The sequence below is a fragment of the Canis lupus genome, chromosome 4 (assembly GCF_048164855.1).
Source record: "Canis lupus baileyi chromosome 4, mCanLup2.hap1, whole genome shotgun sequence".
In the NCBI taxonomy this organism is placed as follows: Eukaryota; Metazoa; Chordata; class Mammalia; order Carnivora; family Canidae; genus Canis; species Canis lupus.
In genome coordinates, this window is record NC_132841.1 from 24609142 (window position 1) to 24634776 (window position 25635).

Consider the following 25635-nt stretch of genomic DNA (forward strand, 5'->3'; position numbering starts at 1 on the left):
TCTCTCTCTGTCTCTCTCTGTGACTATCATAAATAAATAAAATTTAAAAAAAAAGGTATAACAGGAATAGCAGAAAGAAGAAATGAAAAGGAATAAAAGAAATACATGAAGTCATGACTGAGAGAATTTTACTAAATAACAGACCCCATACCACAGATATAGGAAACTCAGAGAACACTAAGCATCATACATCCAAAAAGAAAAAGGAAAAAAAAAAACCTAGGTATATCATACTCAAACTGTAAAAAATCAAAGAGAAAGAGAAAATCTTTAAAGAAGACGGGGGTGCGGGGGGGTGGGGACGACTCACCTTACCTATAGGGGAACAAAGATAAGAATTACATTGGATTTCTCTTCAGAAACCATACAAGTGAGAAAATAATGGAATGAAATCAATTCAAAGTTTTGAAAAAAAACAAGCCACCGACCTAGAATTCTGTATTCAGGGAATCATCCTTCAAAAGTGAAGGAGAAATAAAGATTTTCTCAGTCAAACAAAAGTGAAGAGAATTTGTGGCCTGGAAACCTGCCATGCAAAAAATGCTAAAAGTTTTCAGAGAAAAAGAAAATCCTATAAGGTCAGAAACTTGGATCTTCATTTAAAAAAGAAGAGAATCAGAGAATAAAATTAAGGGAAAATAAATTTTCAAATTTTTCTTATTTTTAACTGATCAAATAGATCAAAATAATAATAGCAATAATGTATTCTTAACAAAATATCAGCAAGTCAATCCCAACAATGTATATTTATATATACACCACAGTCATGTGGGGAACCAGAGGTACATAGAAATTTTCTGAAATGTCTATGCAATTTTTCTGTAATTTTAACACGGTTTTTGAAAATAGTCTATGAATTGAAAAAAATATTAGAATTGCTCATTCAAATTATACATATATTGATAATCTTCTATTTCCCATCCTCTCCCTAAGCACTAGGTTACTGTAACAGAGACTGGTAGTTACCACACAATATCAAGTGCCCTGCTCTTCTTTAGTATCAAACTCCTGATTTAGTCTGAGTAACAATGTGTCTAATAAAAATATAATTCCTAGCCTCTTTTGCATCTAGAGATGGCCACTGAGATATAAACTGAGGTTGCAGAAGGCTCAACCTATGGGCTCTAGGAAGGCTCTATAAGGGGGCTAAAACACCCAGCATGTGTCCTTTTTTAATCCATACACACTGCCCCCTTTTCCAACTTTCTGTGAGGAATGTGAATGTGCAAGATAGAGCTCCAACAGCCATCTTAGACCATGAGACAACCTTGTGGATGGAAGGTACATGCTAAAGAAGATACAGCAAAAAGAAAGATGGAGCCTAGATACCTGATAACACTGTGAAGGTACCATACATACTAGCTCTGGACTTGTTTTATATGAAAAGGAATCAGAACCCACCTTAGTTAAGCCACAATCACTAAAAACTTCTGTTATTATAACTTGTGGTTGAAAAGATTCTCAGATCACTTTAACTCAAATACAGATAAAATTAACAAAAGTAACATTTCTTCCCGCCTACACTCTTTGGTGGTTACACGTTCCTCTTCCTACCTGGCCACTGCAGGAGGATCAAGGTAGCAGCGACTTTCCAAGTCCCAAATAATCCTTTTCTTTATGCACTCTGCTTGGTTCCTAAATTCCTTGTCCTGTAAAATAATAAGACTTTTGTTTCCTCGGTGTGCCATGGCTTCATTCCGCTCAATCTGTGAGGCATTCTTTTAATGGATTTGATCACAACACTTTTATTACTACTACTATTACTACTATAAATATGACTACTACTATAACTACTACCACATCTTAAATTTTAGGGTACTTTACTATTAATAAAGTACATAATATAAATTATTTATATTCTCATAACAATCCAGTACTAAAGTTTCAAATATCACTCATATAACCTCAGTCATCCAGTTCTCAACCTTAGATGCATATTAGAATTGTCTGGGAGCTTTTTAAAAAATCACTACCTGGACAGTGATATTTTGAAAGTAAATTCTTATGTAATTGATCTCAGTTAGGGCTTGGCCATTGTTATTGTATTAAAAGCTTTCCAGGTGATTCAAATGAACAACCAGGGTTGAGAACTAAAGATCTGGACTAAAAAACAATGGATTATTATTCAGCCACCATAAAGAATGAAATCTTGTCAGCAATGATATGGACAGAGCTAGAGAGTATTATGCTAAGTGAAATAAGTCAGTCAGAGAAAGCAAATACCATATGATTTCACTCATATGTGGAATTTAAGAAGCAAAACAGATGAACATAGGGAAAAAGAAAAAAGGAGACGGAGCAAACCATAAGGGACTCTTAACTATAGAGAACAAACTGAAGGTTGCTGAAAAGGAGGTAAGCAGAGAATAGGCTAGATGGGTGATGGGTATAAAGGAGGGCTCTTGTGATGAGCACTGAATATTGTATGTGAGTGATGAAACACTAAATTCTACTCCTGAAACAATATCACACTGTATGTTAACTAACTAGAATTTAAATAAAAACTTGAAATGGAAAAAAAAGAAATAAAGCAAATTGTAACATAAAATCTCAATATGTAAAATAAAATATCTGATCTAAATAAAATATAAACCAAAGAGCAGTATGAATTTTCACTAATCACAATGATGAGAAGATACTATACAATGTTTTTCAAATATTGCCAGACTTATTTCAACTATTTAAAATAGATACTTAAAATAATTCAACCATCCTCACTTTACAAATTATTTTATTGAATGTTTCCATTAATGATTATTAACTCGTTCAAGTAACATTTGCATGTATGCTTTGCAGTATTTTCTCTGCTTTTAACAAGTTTAGAATATACAAACAAAGAAAGAATTAAGAAAGAATGAGAGAAGGAAAGAAGGAAGTAGGAAAGAGAAGGCAAGAGGGAGAAAGGAATAAAAAAGAAAAGAATACTTTCAACCACCTAAACATCCACCAAAAGGAGACTTGTCAAGTGAATTTAAGTGTGTCCATAGGAAGTGTAAAGAAAGAAAGAAAAATAAGAATGTTCTTTAGGCAGCAGTGTGGAAAAATCACCAAGACACTAAAAAGCAAGTTGCAAAAACAGTGAGTATGCCACCATTTCAGTAAGAACAAAAACAAAAACAAAACAACCAATAGGAAAAGAATACATGTATGTACATATGTGTGTATATAAAGCAAAACTAACATTTTCCCCTGCTTTCAATATCATGAAGCACTTTATATACTCCATTAAAAACAAACTTAAAAAATAAAATAAAAATAAACAAATAAACACTTTATACCCTGAGATAAAACAAAAAAAAAAAAACCTGTCTTCCTGACAGGTTTCAGTTCTGAAAAATAACAAGATTTTGAATACTTTCTATGAATCTAGATTTCCTAAAGAAAAACAATTTTATTCTTGTCTTTTACTATGCTGACTTCAGTGAGTCAGCCTTTCTGAAATGTTACTCTGTTGCACTCTTTACAAGGAAACTTCATTCTTCCAAATGTTTTTGCTTGTGAGTCTTCCTTTTTTCTTTTGAGTATATATATTTGCTTTTATGTACATGACCTATGACCATATAACTACCTACTCAAAAATAAATAAATCTGGGGTGCCTTTGTGGCTCAGTTGGTTAAGCATCTGCCTTCAGCTCAGATTATGACCCCAGAGTCCTGGGATCCAGCTTCAAGTAGGGCTCCCTGCTCAGGGGAGAGTCTGCTTGTCCCTTTCCCTCTGTAACTTCCCCCTTCCACCACTCATGCTCCTCTCCCTCAAATAAATATAATCTTAGAAAAAATTTTAAAAATGAATAAATTTAAAATAAAATAAAGAGCAAATTTGAATTTAATAAATTATTTTGTTTGTTGAACTTAAGAAGGCAGGAGATATTTTCATCAGAATCAGATAATTGTTTTAACAAGTAACAAATATATATAAATTTGAGGATTCAAAAAATGTTTGAGTATCTGTCTGTGTACTTATTTTATCACAAAAAAACTGCACCATTCTCTCACCTCAGGACGGTTGAGTTCTCCGTCTTCTTCCTCATAGGGCCCACCAATGATAAAAGCATCAGGAATGTTATTAGCTCCTGGAGCCAGAATGTTGGCAATTGGCCATTTTTTGGGCCTGGGAACTGGTTCTCTTTCTCCTCCAAGCTTCAGAGTTCCATTCTTGAACAAAATAGAATAATCTTTCTACAGAATAAATTATCATACATCAGGAAATTTTTTATGACTTTCAAATGAACAAAAAGATTACTGAAGTATCTTTTCAGTGTAATGTTGGGTGTTGTCTAACAGACACTTCCATCTGTGATTATCTGACTCTACAGGGGAGCCTATGCTCTTCATTGTCTTTGTGTTATTTTAAAATTATTTAATTGATAAAAATAGATAATAATGAAAAGTATTCTTATCCATAGATATGCAAATATATTTTATCTGGTGAAAATGTAATTGATTATTGCCCTGTGGCTGATGATGAGTTTAAAATTATTAGCAAATTCATTTCAACATTCCTGATTGCTTATCTATGGGTTATTTCTTCAGATTCTCCTTTGAACCCTTTTTGGTTTTGGGAAAAATTAGAGAGGGTGACAAAACATGAGAGACTCCTAACTCTGGGAAATGAACAAGGGGTAGTGGAATGGGAGGTGGGTGGGGGGATAGGGTACCTGGGTGACGGGCACTGAGGGGGGCCTTGATGGGATTAGAACTGGATGTTACACTGTATGTTGGCAAATCGAACTCCAAAATACATATATATATATAGGTATTCACTAATATATACATATATATATATATTTAAAAACAGGTTTTAAGGTATAAAAAGGTTTTAAAAACCTTTTTAAAAACAAATCTGACAAAGGGTTAACAACATAGGCACTTTCTTACTTATAACTTATTTAAAACATATTTGCAATAGGAAATTGATAAAGATATGAATATGCAAATTATAGAAAGGGAAATTAGATAATCCAACATTTAAATTAAAACATGCTATATATCCTTAATAACAATTAAAATGAACATAAAAACAATGAGATATCATTTTAAACCACTGATTGGCAAAATCAGTCTGAAAATATCAAGCATTGGGAATATTGTGAAGGGAATGATATTCCTATACATAGTTGATTGAAGTATAAATTGGCATACTATGGAAAGCAATTTTGCAGTCACCAGTAAATTTAAAATTGTCATACCCTATAACTCAACAATTCTAGTTTTGTTGATTAATAAGCTTAAAAAACTTTCGTGAGGAGAGGCATTTCTGGAATGACAGAGAAAAGACCTCTGAAAATCTGTTCTTTCATAAAAACTAGAATGCTGGCAAAAATTATCAAAATTAGGCATATGGAGACCATTCCGGAGAAAGACAGTCTTTTCGATAAACAGTGCAGAAAACCAATTATCCACATGGAAAAAAAATCAAGTTGTACCCTTACCTTAAACCACATACAAAAATTAACTCAAAATGAACCAGAGGCCTAAATGTAAGAGCTAAAACTGTAAAACTATTAGAAGAAAACTCAGGGGGAAATCCTCATGACATCAAATTAAACAATGATTTCTTGGTTATGTCACTAAAGACACAGACAATAAAAGAAAAAATAAATGCATTCATTTGGGGAATATAAAAAATAGTGAAAGGGAATAAAGGGGAAAGTAGAAAAAATGAGTGGGAAATACCAGAAAGGGAGACAGAACATGAGAGACTCCTAACTCTGGGAAACGAACTAGGGATGGTGGAAGGGGAGGTGGGCGGGGGGTGGGGGTGACTGTGTGACGGGCACTGAGGGGAGCACTTGATGGGATGAGCACTGGGTGTTATGATATATGTTGGCAAATTGAACTCCAATAAAAAAAAAAAGAAATAACAAACACACACACAAAAAAGAAAAAAATAGATAAATTGGACTTCATTTTAAGATTTTATTTATTTATTCAAGAAAGACCGAGAGAGAGAGAGGCAAAGACACAGGCAGAGGGAGAAGCAGGCTCCATGCAGGGAGCCTGATGCAGGACTTGATCCTGGGACTGCAGGATCATGCCCTGAGCCAGGGGCAGGTGCTCAACTGCTGAGCCACTCGGTGTCCCAGGGCTTCATTAAAATTTAAAAATTTTGTGCAGCAAAACATACAAACAACAAAGTTAAAAATGGGAGAAAAGATTTGTAAATTACATATCTGATAAGGGAACCACAGCTAGAATATATAAAGTACTCTTAAAACTCAACAACAAAAAACACCTGATTCAAAAATGGGCAAAGAATTTGAATAAACATTTCCCCAAAGAAAATATACACATGGCAATATAAAGATGAGAAAGGATGCTCAACATTATTAGTTATTAGTGAAATGCAAATCTAAAACACAAGGAGATGCCACTTCACACCTAGTAGAATGGGTATTATCACAAAATAAAAAACAGGAAATAATATATGTGGATGAGGATATGGAGAAATTGGAACCCTTTATACTGCTAGTGGGAATGTAAATGGTGAAGAGGAATTGAAGGGTTCCATACTGAAATGTAGATGGCAATAAAACAGATGACAGTATTAGCTAATTATACCCTTTTAGCAAGCAATTTGGAAATCTCTATCAAGAGCCTCAAAAAATCCAGACATAATCATTCCATAGAAATTTTGACTAAGGGGGTGCTTGGGTGGCTTAGTTGGTTGAGTGTCTGACTCTTGATTTCTGCACAGGTCATGATCTCAGGGTCATGGGATCCTGATTGCATGTCAGGCTCTGCAATCAGCAGGGAGTCTGCTTGAAATTCCTTCTCCATCTCCCTCTTCCCTTCCCTGCTGCACACCTGTGCTCTCTCTACCTTTCTCTCTCTCCAAAATAAATAAATCTTTTTTAAAAAAGAAATTTGGACTAAGAAAATAACCCAAAATTAATAAAGTTTTATATAAATAAGCACATTGTACAAAACTTACAAAATATATGCATAAATGCAATGTATTTAAATACATTAAAATGATCAATTTAAAAATGTTTTACATATTTTCCATCATAAATATGTATTTATTGACATAAATTATATGTAATGCATACTATTATATACATGTAAATTATACATATCTACATATAAAACAGAAGTAAACTTTATTTTTTTAAGCCTAAACAAAAAGTCTCAACCATTAATAGAGCTTGCTTTGAATGCAGGTGAGGAAGAGATGACCATATGAGTGTTTAAATCTATATAAATATTTGGCTGTAGGGCTTTACCTCTCCAACTGATGGAACTTGTAGACCAATCATGTAGTTCTGCAGAGGCCCTACTGGAATGAAAGACTCAGGCACAGAGTAGGCAGCCTCCAATGTGACTTTCAGTAGATTGCCTCCTAAAATCTGTGCTGTGGTCAATAATGGTTCTGCCACAAATACTTTAACTTCAAGGCTGCACTGCTGGAAAAGAATAAAATTATGCAGCATTTTGAAAATGCCAGAGGCTTTCCTAACCCATTCCTTTCTTTCATTATCTTATTTGAATCTCATATCACTGTTCAAGGTAAGAAGGTCAAGTTTAATTATTTCCATATAGAGGTTTCAAATAACTTTCTCTAGGTCCTGGGCAGCCGGGTGGCTCAGCAGTTTAGTGCCTGCCTTCAGCCCAGGGCATGATCCCGGACTACCAGATCGAGTCCCACGTTGGGCTCCCTGCGTGGAGCCTGCTTCTCCCTCTATCTGTGTCTACCTCTCTTTCTGTGTTTCTCATGAGTAAATAAACAAAAACTTAAAAAAAAAAAAAAAACTTTCTCTAGGTCCCATGAATTAGAACTATAGCCGAGATGAGAATCTTATTCCTAAATTAGAGGGCTTTTCCCTCTACCATACTGATGTCACATATGTATACAAATACATATATGAGAGGAATTGGAAGGTTCTATCCTGAAATGTTAATAATAGTTTCACATGAGTGACATTGGGTTGCTTTATTTGCTAGTTTATATTCTGTGACTACTTTTATAACTTAAGTGTAGCAGTTTTTTTTTTTTTAATTTTATGGTTTTTTTTTTTTCACATAGAGTATACTCTGTGTAGAAAACCCAGAATACTCCAACAAAAACTGTTAGAACCGATACAGGAATTCAGCAAACTCACAGAATATAAAATCAATGCACAGAAGTCTGCTGCATTTATATGCACCAATAATGAAGCAGAAGAAAGAGAAATCAATAATTCAATCCAATTTGCAATTGCACTAAAAAATATAAGATACCTAGAAATAAACCTAATCAAAGAGGTAAAAGATCTGTACTCTGAAAAGTATAGAACACTTATGAAAGAAATTGAGGAAGACACAGAAAATGGAAAAACATTCCATGCTCATGGATTAGAAGAACAAATACTGTTAAAATGTCTATACAACCCAAAGCAATTGACACATTCAATGCAATCCCTACCAAAATAACACCAACATTTTTCACAGAGCTGGAAAAAATAATTCTAAGATTTGTATGGAACCAGAAAGGACTCCAAATAGCCAAGGTAATGTTGAAAAAAGAAAACCAAAGTTGGATGCCTCACAATTCTGGACTTCAAGCTGTATTAGAGTACTGTAATCATCAAAACAGTATGGTACTGGCACAAAAATAGACACATATATCAATGGAACCGAATAGAGAACCCAGAAATGGACCCTCAGCTATATGGTCAAATCATCTTCGACAAAGCAGGAAAGAATATACAATGGAAAAAAGACTTTTCAACAAATGAAGTTGGGAATATTGGACAGCCACATGTATAAGTATGAAACTGAACCACTTTCCTATACCATACACAAAAGTAAGTTCAAAATGGATGAAAGATCTAAATATGAGACAAGAATCCATCAAAATCCTAGAGTAGAACATAGGCGGCAACATCTTTGACCTTGGCCACAACAACTTCTTAGTAGATACGTCTCCAAAACCAAGGGAAGCAAAAGCAAAAATGAACTATTAGAACGTCATCAAGATAAAAGGCTTCTGCACAGCAAAGGAAACAATCAGCAAAACGAAAGGCAAGAGCACTGCCGGGCATCCATCAGACTCAGTGGGGAGAAAAAGAAATCCAGTTAAAATTAGAGTTGGAGGTTTAACCACACATCAGTTCTGATCAGATTATTCCTTAAAGAGGATGCACCATTGTCAAGACCAGAGCCCAGGGCCTGAGGGAGGGGACCAGCGGCGCCCAAGGAGCAAGGCAGCTGCACTTGGACTGGGGATGGCCATTCTGCATTGAACAAAATGACTAGAAGGAAGAATTCACCACAAAAGAAAGAATCAGAAGTAATACTCTCTGCCACAGATCTGCTAGATATGGATTTAAGTACCATGTCAGATACAATTCAGAAGGACAATAATAAAATTACTGGTGGCTCTAGAAAAAAAGCATAAAAGACTCCAGCTTCTCTTACTGCAGAATTGAGATCTAATCAGGCTGAAATTAAAAATACTTTAACTAAGATGCAGTCTAAACTGGATGCTCTAACTACTAGGGTTAATAATATGGAAGAGAGAGTGAGTGACATAAAAAAACAAGTTGACGGAAAGGCAGGAAGCTGAAATAAAAAGAGAAAAACAATTAAGAACTGATGAGGAAAGCCTTTGGGAAATAAATGATAGCATGAGAAGGAATAATATGCATCTTATTGGGATTACAGAAGAGCTAGAGAGGGAGAGGGGACCACAAAGTATATTTGAACAAATCATAGCTGAGAACTTCCCTAATTTGGGGAAGAAAACAGGCATTCATATCCAAGAGATAGAGAGGACCCCCCCCCCAAAAAAAAAAAAACCAACAAAACCCAATCAACATCCTGACATATAGTGAAGCTTGCAAATTTCAAAGATAAAGTTCTAGGGGGGAGGGCAAGATGGCAGAGGAGTAGGTGCCTCACCTCACCCGGCCCCACCAATTTACCTAGATTACTTGCAAATCATGATGAAAACCTATGAATTCGACCTGAGATTTAAAGAGAGAACAGCTGGAACGCTACAGAAAGAAGGGTTTTTTGCTTCTAACAAGATAGAAAGGTGGAAAAAAATAAAAAAGAATCAAGTGGGGGTGGGGCCCCACGAGGAGCCGGGCTAAGGCCGGGCAGCAAGAGCCTCGGGACAGGAAAGCCCAGCCCTGGAGAAGCAGGAACTTTTAAAAAATCCACGCTGGATTCTTCCTGGAGGGAAAGGCGCTTTGGAGGGAAATTGAGCAGAACCACAGAAGGGGCTGTGGAGCCTCCAGTCTCCCGGAGTCACTAACAGAGGAAGTGCACCCCAAGGGAGAGCGTGGCACAGACCGCGGGCCGAGCTCCGTAAAGGGCTGGAGCCCGCGCCCGGCGGGGCCTCAGGAGAAGCTCAGGCGGCGGCTGATGGAGGGGGCTGCGCCCTGCTGCCTTGGGGATCTGCGGCCTGGGAGCGCAATTCCAGCAGCGGCTGATGGAGGGGGCTGCGCCCTGCTGCCTTGGGGATCTGCGGCCTGGGAGCGCAATTCCAGCAGCGCAGGCCCCGGATCCCAGGGGGCCGGGGGACAGAGCCCAGGATCCTGTGGTCCCCCCCAGGACAGACGGAGGCGGGGAGGGCACAGGACAGTGAGGACACTCTCCTGCCTCCAGGCGCCCCCAAGCTGTGCAGGTCAGCGCCCCCACCACCCCGGGAGCACCTAGGCCCGTGCGGACTGGGAGCTGCGGTATTTACTGTGGGAGCTGACTCCAGAGCTGGAGACCTGGCCGCGGCCAGTGGTGTTGTTCCTCCTGGTGTCACCCTGTGCCTGGGAGGGGTAGGGCCGTCAGGGAACAGAGGCCTCAGGGGGTCAACAGCTCCCCCTGAGCCTGCACCCGGCGGGGGGCAGGGCAGCTCCCCCAGGGGCACACACCTGAGAGCACAGCAGCCCCTCCCCCAGAGACCAACTGGAAGGACAGGGGGTGAGCAAGTTCTTGACCTAGCAGTGCTGGAAAGCTCCAGGGGAAGTTGAGGGATTTACAGTATATAGAACCAGAGGCTACCAATCCTTTTTTTTCCCTTCTTTTTTCCAGTACAACTCGTTTTTATATCAGACTGTAAATTTCCTGGGGTGACTGGGTGACATGCACTGAGGGGGGCACTTGACGGGATGAGCATTGGGTGTTATGCTACATGTTGGCAAATCAAACTCCAATAAAAAAAAATACCAAAAAAAAAAAAAAGACTGTAAATTTCCAATATTTTTTTCTCTTTTCCCACCTTACCTAAATATTTTACCACCTCTTCATTTTTAAGATTCTTCCTTTTTGACTTTCATATTTCTACAATTACAGGTCCTAGATATATTTTCCACTTCTAGAGTCTCTTCAACATACTCAACTTAATTTTGGGAGATATACAAGATATGTTTTGTTTTGTGTTTTTTGTTTTATCTGCCTCATTTTGTTCTACAATGGCAGAAGTTAGTACCTTTTAAAACATTACCATCATGCACCCAGAACCAAGTGGTATACTGTGCTGGTTCATTCTGGTTCATTCTGTGAGACTCCTCATTCCCATTCTGTCCCCCCTCTTTTATCTCATTTATGTTTTGGTGGTCAATGTTGGGGCCCTCTATAAGTATTTCTGGTTTATATAAATTTGGGACTGAGCATCCTCTAACATACAGAACTTAATATACTCAGAAACAAGAGGATCACCCTCTAGAACCCCTCAGGGAAACTACATTCTCCCTCCACTACAACATTGTCACCACCACCATCTCCCAGTCCCCCCCTTTTTTCTTCTCCTTTTTTTTCTTTTTCTTTTTTTTTTTTTTTTTTTGTCTCTTCTTTAGGATTTCTGGCCTTTTATTTTTTACTACTTTGTTTTAAAATATGTTTTTCACTTTAGTGTTCCTCTTGTTTTATTTCATTCTGATCTTTGTTTTCAATTTCTGGTCTCTGACCTTGGCAGAATCATCTAGGGTGAAATTTACTTAGGTCATGGTTGATATTCTTGACTCAGCCCGCTCATACAGCCACTCTGCACTGAACAAAATGACTAGAAAGAACGCACCACAAAAGAAGAATCAGAGACAGTACTCTCTGCCACAGAGTTATAGAATTTTACAGAATTTGATGTCAGAAAGCCAATTCAGAAGCACAATTATAAAGCTACTGGTGGCTCTGGAAAAAAGCATAAAGGAATCAAGAGATTCATGATGGCAGAATTTAGGTCTAATCAGGCCAAAATTAAAAATCAATTAAATGAGGGGATCCCTGGGTGGCTCAGCAGTTTCGCACCTGCCTTTGGCCCAGGGTGTGAGATCCGGGAGTCCCGGGATCGAGTCCCACGTCGGGCTCCCAGCATGGAGCCTGCTTCTCCCTCTGCCTATGTCTCTGCCTCTCTCTCTCTATGCCTATCATAAATAAATAAATCTTTAAAAAATATATCTTCCTTTAAAAAAAATCAATTAATTGAGATGCAATCCAAACTGGAGGTCCTAATGACGAGGGTTAATGAGGTAGAAGAAAGAGTGAGTGACATAGGAGACAAGTTGATGGCAAGGAAGGAAGCTGAGGAAAAAAGAGAAAAACAATTAAAAGACCATGAGGAAAGGTTATGGGAAATAAATGACAGCTTCAGAAGGAAAAATCTATGTAATTGGGGTTCTAGAGCGTGCCAAAAGGGACAGAGGACCAGAAGGCATATTTGAACAAATCATAGCTGAGCATTTCCCTAACTTGGGGAGGGAAACAGGCATTCAGATCCAGGAGATACAGAGATCCCCGCCTAAAATCAATAAAAACTGTTCAACACCTTGATATTTAATAGTGAAACTTGCAAATTCCAAAGATAAAGAGAAAATCCTTAAAGCAGCAAGAGACAAGATATTCCCTAACTTATATGAGAAGAAATATTAGATTAACAGCAGACCTCTCCACAGAGACCTGGCAAGGCAGAAAGGGCTGGCAGGATATATGCAGGGTACTAAATGAGAAAAACATGCAGCCAAGAATACTCTATCCAGCAAGGCTCTCATTCAGAATAGAAGGAGAGATAAAAAGCTTCCAAGATAGGCAGAAACTGAAAGAATATGTGACCACCAAACCAGCTCTGCAAGAAATATTAAGGGAGACTCTAAAAGAAAGAGGAAGCCTGAAGAAATAATCCACAAAACAGGGACTGAATAGGTATCATAATGACACTAAATTCATATCTTTCAATAGTAACTCTGAACATGAATGGGCTAAATGATCCCATCAATGATGCAGGGTTTCAGACTGGATAAAAAAGCAAGACCCATCTATTTGCTGTCTACAAGAGACTCATTTTAGACCTAAGAACACCTACAGCCTGAAAATGAAAGGTTGGAGAACCATTTACCATTCAGATGGTCCTCGAAAGCTGGGGTAGCAATCCTCATATCAGATAAATTAAAGTTTATCCCAAAGACTGTAGTAAGAGATGAAGAGGGACACAATATCATACTTAAAGAATCTATCCAACAAGAGGACCTAACAATCATGAACATTTATGCCCCTAATGTGGGAGCTGCCAAGTATATCAATCAATCAATAACCAAAGTAAAGACATACTTAGATAATAATACACTAATACTGGGAGACTTCAACAGGGCACTTTCTGCAAATGACACATCTTCTAAGCACAACATCTCCAAAGAAACAAGAGCTTTAAATCATACACAGGACCAGATGGATTTCACAGATATTTACAGAACTTTACATCCGAACATAACTGAATACACATTATTCTCAAGTGCACATGGAACTTTCTCCAGAATAGACCACATACTGGGTCACAAATCAGGTCTCAACCAATACCAAAAGACTGGGTTTGTCCCCTGCATATTTTCAGACCATAATGCTTTGAAACTTGAACTCAACCACAAGAAGAAATTTGGAAGAAACTCAAACACATGGTGGTTAAAGAGCATCCTGCTAAAAGATGAAAGGGTCAACCAGGAAATTAAAGAAGAATTAAAAAGATTCATGGAAACTAATGAAAATGAAGATACAAGTGTTCAAAATCTTTGGGATACAGCAAAAGCAGTCCTAAGAGGGAAATACATCACAATACAAGCATCCCTCAAAAAATTGGAAAAACCTCAAATACACAAGCTAATCTTGCACCTAAAGGAACTGGAGAAAGAACAGCAAGTAAAACCTACACCAAGCCGAAGAAGAGAGTTAATAAAGATTCATGCAGAACTCAATGAAATCAAGACCAGAAGAACTGTAGAACAGATCAACAAAACCAGGAGTTGGTTCATTGAAAGAATTAATAAGATAGATAAACCATTAGCCAGTCTTATCAAAAACAAAAGAGAAAAGATTCAAATTAATAAAATCATGAATGAAAAAGGAGAGATCACAACCAATACCAAGGAAATACAAATGATTTTAAAAACATATTATGAGCAGCTATACACCAATAAATTAGGCAATCTAAAAGAAATGGACACATTTCTGGAAAACCACAAACTATCAAAACCGGAACAGGAAGAAATAGAAAGCCTAAACAGACCGATAACCAGGGAGGAAATTGAAGCAGTCATCAAAAACCTCCCAAGACACAAAACTCCAGGGCCAGATGGCTTCCCAGGGGAATTCTATCAAACGTTTAAAGAAGAAACAATACCTATTCTACTAAAGGTGTTCTGAAAGATAGAAAGGGACAGAACACTTCCAAACTTGTTTTATAAGGCCAGCATCACCTTAATTCCAAAACCAGACAAAGACCCCACCAAAAAGGAGAATTACAGACCGAGATCCCTGATGAACACAGATGCAAAAGTTCTCAACAAGATACTAGCCAATAGGATCCAACAGTACATTAAGATCATTCACCATGACCAAGTGGGATTTACCCCCAGAATGCAAGGCTGGTTCAACACTCGTAAAGCAATCAACATGATAGATCATATTAACAAGATAAAAAAACAAGAACCATATGATCCTCTCAACAGATGCAGAGAAAGCATTTGACAAAATACAGCATCCATTCCTGATCAAAACTCTTCAGAGTGTAGGGTTACAGGGAACATTCCCCAGCATCTTAAAAGCCATCTATGAAAAGCCCACAGTAAATATCATTCTCAATGGGGAAACACCGGGAGCCTTTCCCCTAAGATCAGGAACATGACAGGGATGTCCATTCTCACCACTGCTATTCAACATAGTACTAGAAGTCCTAGCCTCAGCAATCAGACAACAAAGAGAAATAAAAGGCATTCAAATTGGCAAAGAAGTCAAACTCTCCCTCTTTGCAAATGACATGATACTGTATGTAGAAAACCCAAAAGACTCCACCCCAAGATTGCTAGAACTCATACAGCAATTTGGCAGTGTGGCAGGATACAAAATCAATGCCCAGAAATCAGTGGCATTTCTATACACTAACAATGAAACTGAATAAAAAATTAAGGAATCAATCCCATTTACAATTGCACCCAAAAGCATAAGATACCTAGGAATAAACCTAACCAAAGAGGTAAGGATCTATACCCTAAAAACTACAGAACGCTTCTGAAAGAAATTAAGGAAGACACAAAGAGATGGAAAAACATTCTATGCCCTCCTGTACTGTTGGTGAGAATGTGAACTGGTGCAGCCACTCTGGAAAACTGTGTTCCTCAAAGAGTTAAAAATAGATCTGCCCTACGACCCAGCAATTGCACTGCTGGGGATTTACCCCAAAGATACAGATGCAATGAAGCGCTGGGACACCTGCATCCTGATGTTTATAGCAGCAATGTCCACAATAGCTAAACTGTGGAAGGAGCCTCGGTGTCCATCGAAAGAGGAATGGATAAAGAAGATGTGGTTTATGTATACAATGGAATATTACTCAGCCATTAGAAATGACAAATACCCACCATTCGCTTTGAAGTGGATGGAACTGGAGGGTATTATGCTGAGTGAAATAAGTCAGTCAGAGGACAAACATAATATGGTCTCATTCATTTGGGGAATATAAAAAATAATGACATGGAATAAAGGGGAAAGGAGAAAAAAATGAATGGGAAATATCAGGAAGGGAGACAGAACATGAGAGACTCCTAACTCCGGGAAACAAACTAGGGGTGGGGGAAACTGGGTGATGGGCACTGAGGGGGCACTTGATGGGATGAGCACTGGGTGTTATTCTATATGTTGGCAAATTGAACACCAATAAAAAATAAATTTACAAAAAAATAATAAACTCAAGTCAAATTAAAAGAAAACATTCTATGCTCATGGATTGGAATAATAAATATTGTGAAAATGTCTATGTTACCCAGAGCAATTTACACATTCAGTGCAATCCTTATTAAAATACCATGGACTTTCTTCACAGAGTTGGAACACATAATCTTAAGATTTGTATGGTACCCAAAAGTTTCCAAATAGCCAGAGGGATATTGAAAAAGAAAATCAAAGCTGGGGGCATCACAATGCCTGACTTCAAGCTATATTACAAACTTGTGATTATCAAGACAGTATGGTACTGGCACAAAAACAGACACATAGATCAATGGAACAGAATAGAGAACCCAGAAGCAGACCCTCAACTCTATGGTCAACTCATCTTTGACAAAGCAGGAAAGAATATCCACTGGAAAAAGGACAGTCTCTTCAATAAATGGTGTTGAAAACTTGGACAGCCACATGCAGAAGAATGAAACTGGACCAATCTCTTATACCATACACAAATATAAACTCAAAATGGTTGAAGATCTAAATATGAGACAAAAATCCATCAAAATACTACAGGAGAACACAGGCAACACCCTTTTTGAACTTGGCCACAGCAACTTCTTGCAAGACACATCTATGAAGGCAAAGGAAACAAAAGCAAAAACAAACTACTGGACTTCATCAAAATAAAAAGCTTCTGCACAATGAAGGAAACAATCAACAAAACTAAAACACAACCTACAGAATGGGAGATGATATTTGCAAATGACATATCAGATAAAGGGCTGTATTCAAGATCTATGAAGAACTTATCAAAATCATCCAAGAAACAGTCCAGTCATGAAATGGGCAAAAGATATGAACATACATTTCTCCAAAGAAGACCTATACATGGCCAAAAAGCACTTGAAAAAATGCTCCACATCACTTGCCATCAGGGAAATACAAATCAAACCCACAATGAGATACTACCTCACACCAGTAAGAATGGCAAAAATTAAGAAGACAGGAAACAACAAATGTTGGAGGGGATGTGGAGAAAGGGGAACCCTCTTGCACTATTTGGTAGATGCAAGCTGGTACAGCCACTCTGGAAAACAGTGTGGAGGTTCCTCAAGAAGTTAAAACTAGAGCTACCCTATGAACTAGCAATGGCACTACTGGGTTTTTCCCCAAAGATACTGATGTGGTGAAACGTTGGGATATCTGCACCCCAGTGTTTATAGCAGCAAAGTGCACAATAGCCAAACTGTGGAAGAAGCCATAATGTCCTTCAACAGATGAATGAATAAAGAAGATGTGGTATATATACCATGGACTATTACTCAGCCATCAGAAAAGACAAACACCTACTGTTTGCTTCTATGTGGAGGGTATTGTAGTGAGTGAAATAAGTCAGTTGGAAAAGGACAATTATCATATGGTTTCACTCATATGTGGAGTATAAGGGACTATAAGGGAAAGGAGGGAAACTGAGTGGGGAAAAATTAAGGAGTGAGACAAACCATGAGAGAGACTCCTTACTCTGGGAAACAAACAAAGGGTTGCGGAAGGGGAGGAGGGTAGGGAGATGGGAGGTGGGCACTAAAGAGGGCACTTGATGGGATGAGCACTGGGTGTTATACTATATGTTGGCAAATTGAATTTAAATAAAAAAAATTGTTTTTTAATCTAAAAGACAACCTACAGAATGGGAGAAAACATTTGCAAATGACATATCAGATAAAGGGCTAGTATCCAAAATCTGTAAAGAACTTATCAAATTCAACACCCAAAGAACAAATAATCCACTCAAGAAATGGGCAGAAGACATGAAGAGACATTTCTCTAAGGGAGACATACAAATGACCAACAGAAGAGTTTATGTAAAGGACAATTGAAATAGCATGGTGTGGGATGTCTGGGTGGCTCAGTGGTTGAGTATCTGCCTTCAGCTTAGTGCATGATTCCAGGGTCCTGGGATGGAGTCCCATATCAGGCTCCCCATGCCTATGTCTCCGCCTCTCTGTATCTCTCATGAATAAATAAATAAACTCTTTTAAAAAAAGAAATAGCATGGTGTATTTTGTTCAGGTGTAAGTAGTTCAGGGGTTTAGAATATAAAGAATAAGAAGGGGAGTCTGAGAGATGACATTTAACAAGTGGCAGGCTCCTATTACAGAAGCTGTTACGTGTCTGCTAAGGATTCTAGACCTTAACATGCAAGCGCTGGGGGAATCTATGAATTAAACAGTACTGAACAGGGGATGAGAAGTCATCATATTTACTTGTAAGTAATTCAGCAAGCAGTGAGAAGCCAGAACTGGAGGGAGACTACCTGTAATGTTGAAAGGTTATAAGTCAATAATAATAGGAATAAAGCTAAGAAGAGAGTCCAGAGGCATTTAGGAGATAAAATAGTCTGGATTTGCTGAAAGGCACATTTGGGGATTGGCTATATTTGGGGTCCAAGGGAGTGCTCATACTGGTGACTGTTAAATCATGAATAACCTCCCCCTGCAAACCAGGAATATGAACACAGACTAAGAAGAAAAGGTGGCCAAGGACAGAACATTCGCACGAGACACAGGCAGAAGAATGAGGTATGGTGCAAGAACCTAAGAAGGTACAGTCAGTGAGTGGGAAATGAGAATATCAAAGGGAAGAATATTTTAAGAAAGAGAGGCACTGAAGACTGTGACATCTCTGATCAATATGTCTCTAGAAGGATAAGCAAAATATCCTCAAGATTTCTAATTTGTATCACTCAATCCAGACAGGGAATGCTTTATTGGAAACTTTTCTAAGGACAGGTTTATATCATTTTACTCTTTGAGTTTTGAGAATAACCAGTGTAGATGCTTAAATATAATATTAGTGGAATTCACAAGCAAATGAAAATTAAGTATCATGCTTTTTTTCATTGAATGAGTAAAACAACTAAACACAGGAATACTAATGAGCAAACATCCTAAGTACTAATAATCCCTTTGACTAATTTTTCTTGTAAGGATATATAAGGAATGAAGCACGGCAGGCCCGGCATCGGGGCCACGCACTCCTCCCACTTCATCTCCCCCTCAAGTAGCTGGCCAGCCAATAAAGGCACCGACTCACTGGAAAAAAAAAAAAAAAAAAAAAAAAAGGATATGTACGGAAAATCAACGGTACATAAGTGAGGAGACTGGATCAGTGGAGGCCAACTGAGCTCAAATATATATGTCATTCCAACACAAATCACATGGAATTACAGAAAGATACTAAATTACACCTTTACATACAATAAAAGAATAATGCCATAATACCCCTGGAAAGTAAGAAATGCTATCAGTGGACTACATATTAGGAATCCCAGAAAGACAGAAAGCAAATTAAATCAGATGAAAGCAAGAAAGCAAGAAAAGCAAGAAAAGCAAGAAAGCAAGAAAGCAAGAAAGCAAGAAAGAAAGAAAGAAAGAAAGAAAGAAAGCAAACAAGCAACCACAGTCTAAAATAAGAGAGAGAGAGGACTACAGCAGATGCAGAAGTGGATTATGGCAGACTCAAGGTCAGAATCAATAAGAAGAAGGAAGGCCCCCACAGCAATGGTTAATTAGGGAACTGCATTCAGAATAGTTGGGTCATTTGGGCCCTTCTCTCCTTTTACTTTTGCAAAACAGAAAGCAGCTGTGGTATCTGTTGAAAGTGAGTGCAGTTGCACCAGAGTGGCAAAAATAATGCTCCAAGAAACTGCTGACCCTGACTACTGAAGAATGGAAAACACAGCCCAGAGGACAAACCAGTGGCACAGCCTACCAATTCAGGCTTACTATGCCAGGAAGTGTGTTAGGTGCATCCATGTATATTTCAATTTAATCCATCAGGACATAGCTCAAGAGGCATCTCCATGGTTACATGTACCCCTGGAAAGTAACCAATAACTACTCTGTGCCCACATGCCCCATTCCACCATTTAATCAGACTAATTATAACCCATGGTTTGTAGATTATGGACTTCTAAAATAGGACTCTGACTTATTTGCCTTTGTTTCCAGAACTTAGTACTATGTGTGCCTGTGAAAAGAATACTCCTGATGAACTGTACTCAACTGAATTGAACCTTTATAGCAAACAAACTTGGTAGACTGAATGGCAGATGGAAGGTTGAGATTTATAATTCTGGTTACCTTAACACCTGACCGAAGAGGTTCTAAAGGTGAGCCTGGCACAGGGTGCAAGGGGGCCATCGTTTCAAATGAACTCTCTCCTGCAAAAAGAAGGCAAATCAAGCCATTGAAGGATTAGGCAGAGATAAGAGGCTCATCTTTTTATCAAATCTCTCAAATTTACTGAGGCTGATTTTTGCACTTCTCTGGAGCTAAAATTCATGAGCTTTCCTATATCAGCTTTTGACCAAATCACACAGCTGACCTTCCAGTAAAGGAATAAGGTCCACCACAGCTTGACCAAGAATTAAGGTCTTCTCATCTTTCTGTTTCTTTTCCTTTGGTAAAACTTCAGTCATAGTTACTAGAAAAATCAAAACAAAGAAAATGAGAACATGTCTGAGTCATCCATCAGATAATCATGATGCAACAAACAAAGCATTGTCAAAAACATTTAAGAGATATTAATTTAAAACCTGAGAAGGCACCAATATTAGTGACTTCTGATGGAAATACTGAACCACGTCAGTGACATATTGAATTTTTGCCTACAAGTTAAAGTAAAACGTAGACTTTATATCATCATCATGTACATACATAGGTATAAAAGTAACCGATGGATATGATTAAAACAAAGTTGCATATAATATTCATACCTTACTAACTGAAAACCCTTAAGTATTTTGTATTCTATTTCAGTATAAGAGATCACTGATCATGATCCCCTTCCATCAATTTTACGAATGACAAGAAAGTTGTGATCTGCAGTTTGAAAAAAACTATTCTAGATCTTCCCATTTTGCCTAGCATAGGATTTAGTAGATCTTTGAGTAATTTACAGAGCTTGCAAGGTATGTACCAGGTTTTCCACTGCAGCTTACTCTGTGTTATGAAAAATCTGAAGTACACAAAAAAGTAGAGAGATTGGTATACTGAATATCTATATAGCCATCACCTGGATTTAACAATAACTAACATGTCATATTTGCTTTATCCATTCTTATTTGCTGAAATACTTTCAAGTACATGCAGACATCATGAAATTTTACTCCTAAATGCTAAAGTATATAAATTCAAAATATGGCATTTTCCTTCATAGTCACAATAATTTTTATCAATCTAGCAAGTGTATAATAATAAAATTAAGTGTAATTCCTTAATTCATCTAATGCCCAGTCTACATTCAATATTTCTCAATTGTCCTAAAATTTATTTTGTAGCTTGTTTGTTCAAACTAGGATCCAAAGACAACATGTTGCATCCGGTTCTCATATGTCTTACATTTATTTTCATTTAGAACAGTCTTTTTACCCACATACATTTTTTTTCTATGACACTGATTTGTTGGAGACATCAGGCCAGTTGTTTTATAGAATGTCTCATTTTCTGGATTTGTCTCCCTCTCCCCCATGGTGTTTGTTTCTGAGTTCTTATTTCCTGTAAACTTAGGTTCATCTTCAGTATTTTTGGCAAAGAGAATACAATTTAATAACATACATGCCTGTGTGGTATGTTATCAAACTCTGTGATCTTTGTTTTCAAAATTACAAAATACTTTTTTAATGTCTTTTTTTAATTGTAACATACATATTAAATTTACCAGCATACCCAATAATATTAAACATATTCACATTTTTGGTGCAACCATCACCACCATCCATTACCATAACTCTTTCCATCTTCTAAAATTGAAACTCTATATATATTAAACAATAATTCCTACTCTCTCCACCCCCTGGCAACCACCATGATCCTTGTCTCTATTTATTTGATTACATACTTCATGCAGCATTTGTCTTTTTGTGACTGGCTTATTTCAGTTAGCATCTTGTCCTCAAAGTTCATCCTTGTTAAATATAAGAAATAGTGAAGGGGATTATAAGGGAAAGGAGGGGAACTGAGTGGGAAAAATTAGAGAGGGAGACAAACCATGAGCCTCAACTCTGGGAAATGAGCAAAGGGTTGCGGAAGGGGAAGTGAGTGGGGAGTTGGGGTAACTGGGTGACAGAACTGAGGAAGGCATTTGATGGGATGAGGACTGGGTATTGTATGTTGCAAATCGAACTTCAATAAAAACAAATGTAAAAAAGTTCATCCTTGTAGTGTATGTCAGACCTTCTTTTTTAAGGCTGAATAATATTCAGTTGTATATATATACCATATTTTGCTTATCCATTCTGTAGACAGACATGTAGATTACTTCCATGTTTTACCTTTTCTGAATAATGCTGCTTTGAGCACCAGTGTACAAATATTTCTTTGAAACCCTGGTTTCAATTATTTCAGATATATTCCCTTAAGTAAAATTGCTGCAAAGAATCTCAAGCAGATCCTCTACCAAGTGCAGAGCAGCATGGGGCTCCATCCCATGACCCCCAGATCAAGACCCAAACCGAAACCAAGAGTCGGCTGCTCAACCAATGGAGCTACCCAGCCACCCCTAATTCCCCTAATTTCTCTCTTTCATTACCTTTGCCTTTAGTATCCTATCCAAGAAATCATAGCCAAACCTAATGTCATGAAGCTTTGTCCTATATATTCTTCTAAGAGTTTTTTTTTCTAGTATTGCATTTAAGTCCTTAATCCATCCTGAGTTTTTATATATGGTGTTAGGTAATGGTCCAACTTCATTGTTCTGTATGCGGATATCCAATTTTCCTAGCACCTATTGTTGAAAAGATTGTTTTTTCCTCATTAACTGGTCTTGGCACCTTTATTGAAAATCATTTAACCATATGTGTAAGGAGTTATTTCTGGGCTCTCTATTCTATTTCATTGTTATATAAGTCTTTAATTCTGCCATTATTATACTTTTTTTGATTACTCTAGTTTTGTAGTAAGTTTTGACAACAGTAAGTGTGAGGTCTCCAACTTCGCTCTTTTTCAATATCATTTTGGTTATTTGGGGTCTCTTGGATTCCATATGAATTTTAGGATGGCCTTTTCTATTTCTGAAAAAAAAATTGGGATTTTGATAGGAATTGCACTGAATCTGCAAAACACTTTGGGTAGTATTAACATCTTAACATTAACTTTTTCAATCCACGAATATGGGATGTTTCAATGTATTTGTGTTATCTTTAATTTCTTTCAGCAACATTTTGTAGTTTTCATTGTATTAAGTCTTTCATTTTCTTGGTTAATTCTTAGGTATTTTATTCCTTTGGATGGAATTTATAACTTACTTTTCATGTTGTTCATGGTTAGTATATAGAAATGCAACTGATATTTGTATGCTGAATTTGTATCCTGCATTTCAAAAAAGGATTGATTGATTGACTTGGAGAGTGCAGGGGAGGGGCAGAGAGAAAGAGAAATCCAAGCAGACTCCATGCGGAGCAAGAAGCCTGATATTGGGCTCAATCTCATGACCCTGAGATCAGGACCTGAGCTGAAATCAGGAGTCAGATGCATATATATGCATATATATATATATGTATTCTTTATCCATTCCTCTATTGATGGACACTTGGATTGCTTCCATATTTTAGCTATCATAAATAATACTGCAATAAACATAGGCGTGCATACATCTTTTTGGATTTGTGTTTCCATATTCTTTGGGTAAATGTCCAATAGTGGAACTACTAGATCATATAGTAATTCTATTTTTAATTTTTTGAGGAGCCTCCATACTGTTTTCCACAGTGGCCACACCAGTTTGCATTCCCACTAACAGTGCACAAGTTTCTTCTCCACATTCTGGCCAACACTGTTGTTTCTTGTGATTTTTTTCTTGTTTGAATAGGCTATACTTTATGTTTCCTTGTATACTTTATGATTTTTTTGTTGAACATTGGATATTTGAATCTAATAATGGGATAAGTCTGGAAATTAGATTCTCCCCCTTCCCAGGGTTTACTGTTTTTTATTGTTTATTTTTGTCATTGTAGGTTGTCTCTGTGCTGAGGGATAGCCTGAGGCATAAAATTAAGGTACTTTCTTTTTTTAATATTTTATTTATTTATTCACGAGAAAGAGAGACAGAGAGACAGGCTCCATGCAGGGAGCCTGGCGTGGGACTTGATCCTGGGTCTCCAGGATCACATCCCGGGCTGAAGGTGGCGCTAAACCGCTGAGCCACCCAGGTTGCCCAAATTATTTTCTGAGTATTTCCCTAGACATGCATGGTCACTTTCTAGTTTTCACCTCATGTGCACTTGTTTTCAAGTGTCCTAGTTTTGAATGTCTGGTTCCTCAACAGGGGAAAAAGAAAAAGGGAGATAAAGGATGGTCCCTTTAAATCCCTTGGTAGTTTCTAGCAGGAGGAAGGGCCTTACAACAATGGAATGGAGGGAGGTGCAACAACAGCAGATAGCCTCTTTGTCTTCTGTGATCAGAAGCAGCAATCGGCAATCAGAGAACAGATCCACAATATTTAAGGACAAGGTCCTTTTAGCTCATCCTGGCTCCAGCAAGCTGTGTGCAAGCTACTAGAGGAACACATACATGGCTCCCTGCTACATGCCTACAGGGGTGGGAAGTGAGTAGCTGCTACTGTGTTAAGATCTGAAATTAGGGCAGCCCGGGTGACTCGGCGGTTTGGCGCCGCCTTCGGCCCAGGGCGTGATCCTGGGGACCCGGAATCAAGTCCCATGTCGGGCTCCCTGTGTGGAGCCTGCTTCTCCCTCTGCCTGTGTCTCTGCCTCTCTCTCTCTCTCTGTGTCTCTCATGAATAAATAAATAAAACCTTAACAAAAAAATCTGAAATTAACCAAAATTAATCACCATGTGCCATCAAAATTTTCCCCTGGAAGTTGCAAGCCTTCAACAGACTTGAGTTCCAAAATAGTTATATCAGACAAAATGTGGCAGTGCAAGCATTGTGTAGGTGGGGAGACAGATTCCTGGTGCTTCCTACTTTATCTTCCCAGAATCTTCAAAAATATTCTTTTTATAATTTTCAAAAGTACACTCTATCTGTAGTGCCCCATTTTCTTCCTAACATTGTTTGTCTTGGTTTCATTTTGTTTTGAACCAATCATGCCAGAAGTTTGTCTATTTTGTTAGTTGTTTTTTTTTTTTAATATTTTATTTATTCATGAGAGACATCAAGAGAAGGCAGAGACATAGGCAGGGAGAGAAGCAAGCTCCCCACAGGGAACCCCATGTGGGACTCAATCCCAAGACCCCAGGATTACGCCCTGAGCCTAAGGCAGACGCTCAACCACTGAACCACCCAAACTACCCTTGTTAGTCTTTTAAAGAAGCAGGTTTTGTTTTGTAGCTCTTTTTTAGGGCTTATTTTCCAATTAATTAATTTTTGTTCTTATCTTTCTTCTTTCTTTTTATATTCTTTGGGGTTCTGTCTATTTTAGAACGGTAGTTCTGTTATTTTAGTATTTTAGTTCTGTATTTTAGTAGTAACTCAATAGGTTTTAATCTTTTA

At 37.7% G+C, this 25635-nt stretch overlaps 1 protein-coding gene across 12 annotated transcripts in view; it reads right to left on the reverse strand.

The window, feature by feature from the left end:
* CFAP70 (cilia and flagella associated protein 70) overlaps positions 1-25635 on the reverse strand; it is a 96564-nt gene that overhangs the window by 57867 nt on the left and 13062 nt on the right. For 7 of the 12 annotated variants that reach the window (XM_072823553.1, XM_072823556.1, XM_072823552.1 and 4 more), the window contains 5 exons: positions 20512-20610; positions 20268-20347; positions 7227-7406; positions 3997-4179; positions 1555-1649 (listed from right to left, as the gene is read on the reverse strand). In XM_072823553.1, coding sequence (XP_072679654.1) covers positions 1555-1649; positions 3997-4179; positions 7227-7406; positions 20268-20347; positions 20512-20610 — 637 coding nt within the window. The remainder of the gene's footprint in view (positions 1-1554; positions 1650-3996; positions 4180-7226; positions 7407-20267; positions 20348-20511; positions 20611-25635) is intronic. The other 5 variants (XM_072823561.1, XM_072823560.1, XM_072823555.1 and 2 more) reach the window with 4 other exon arrangements.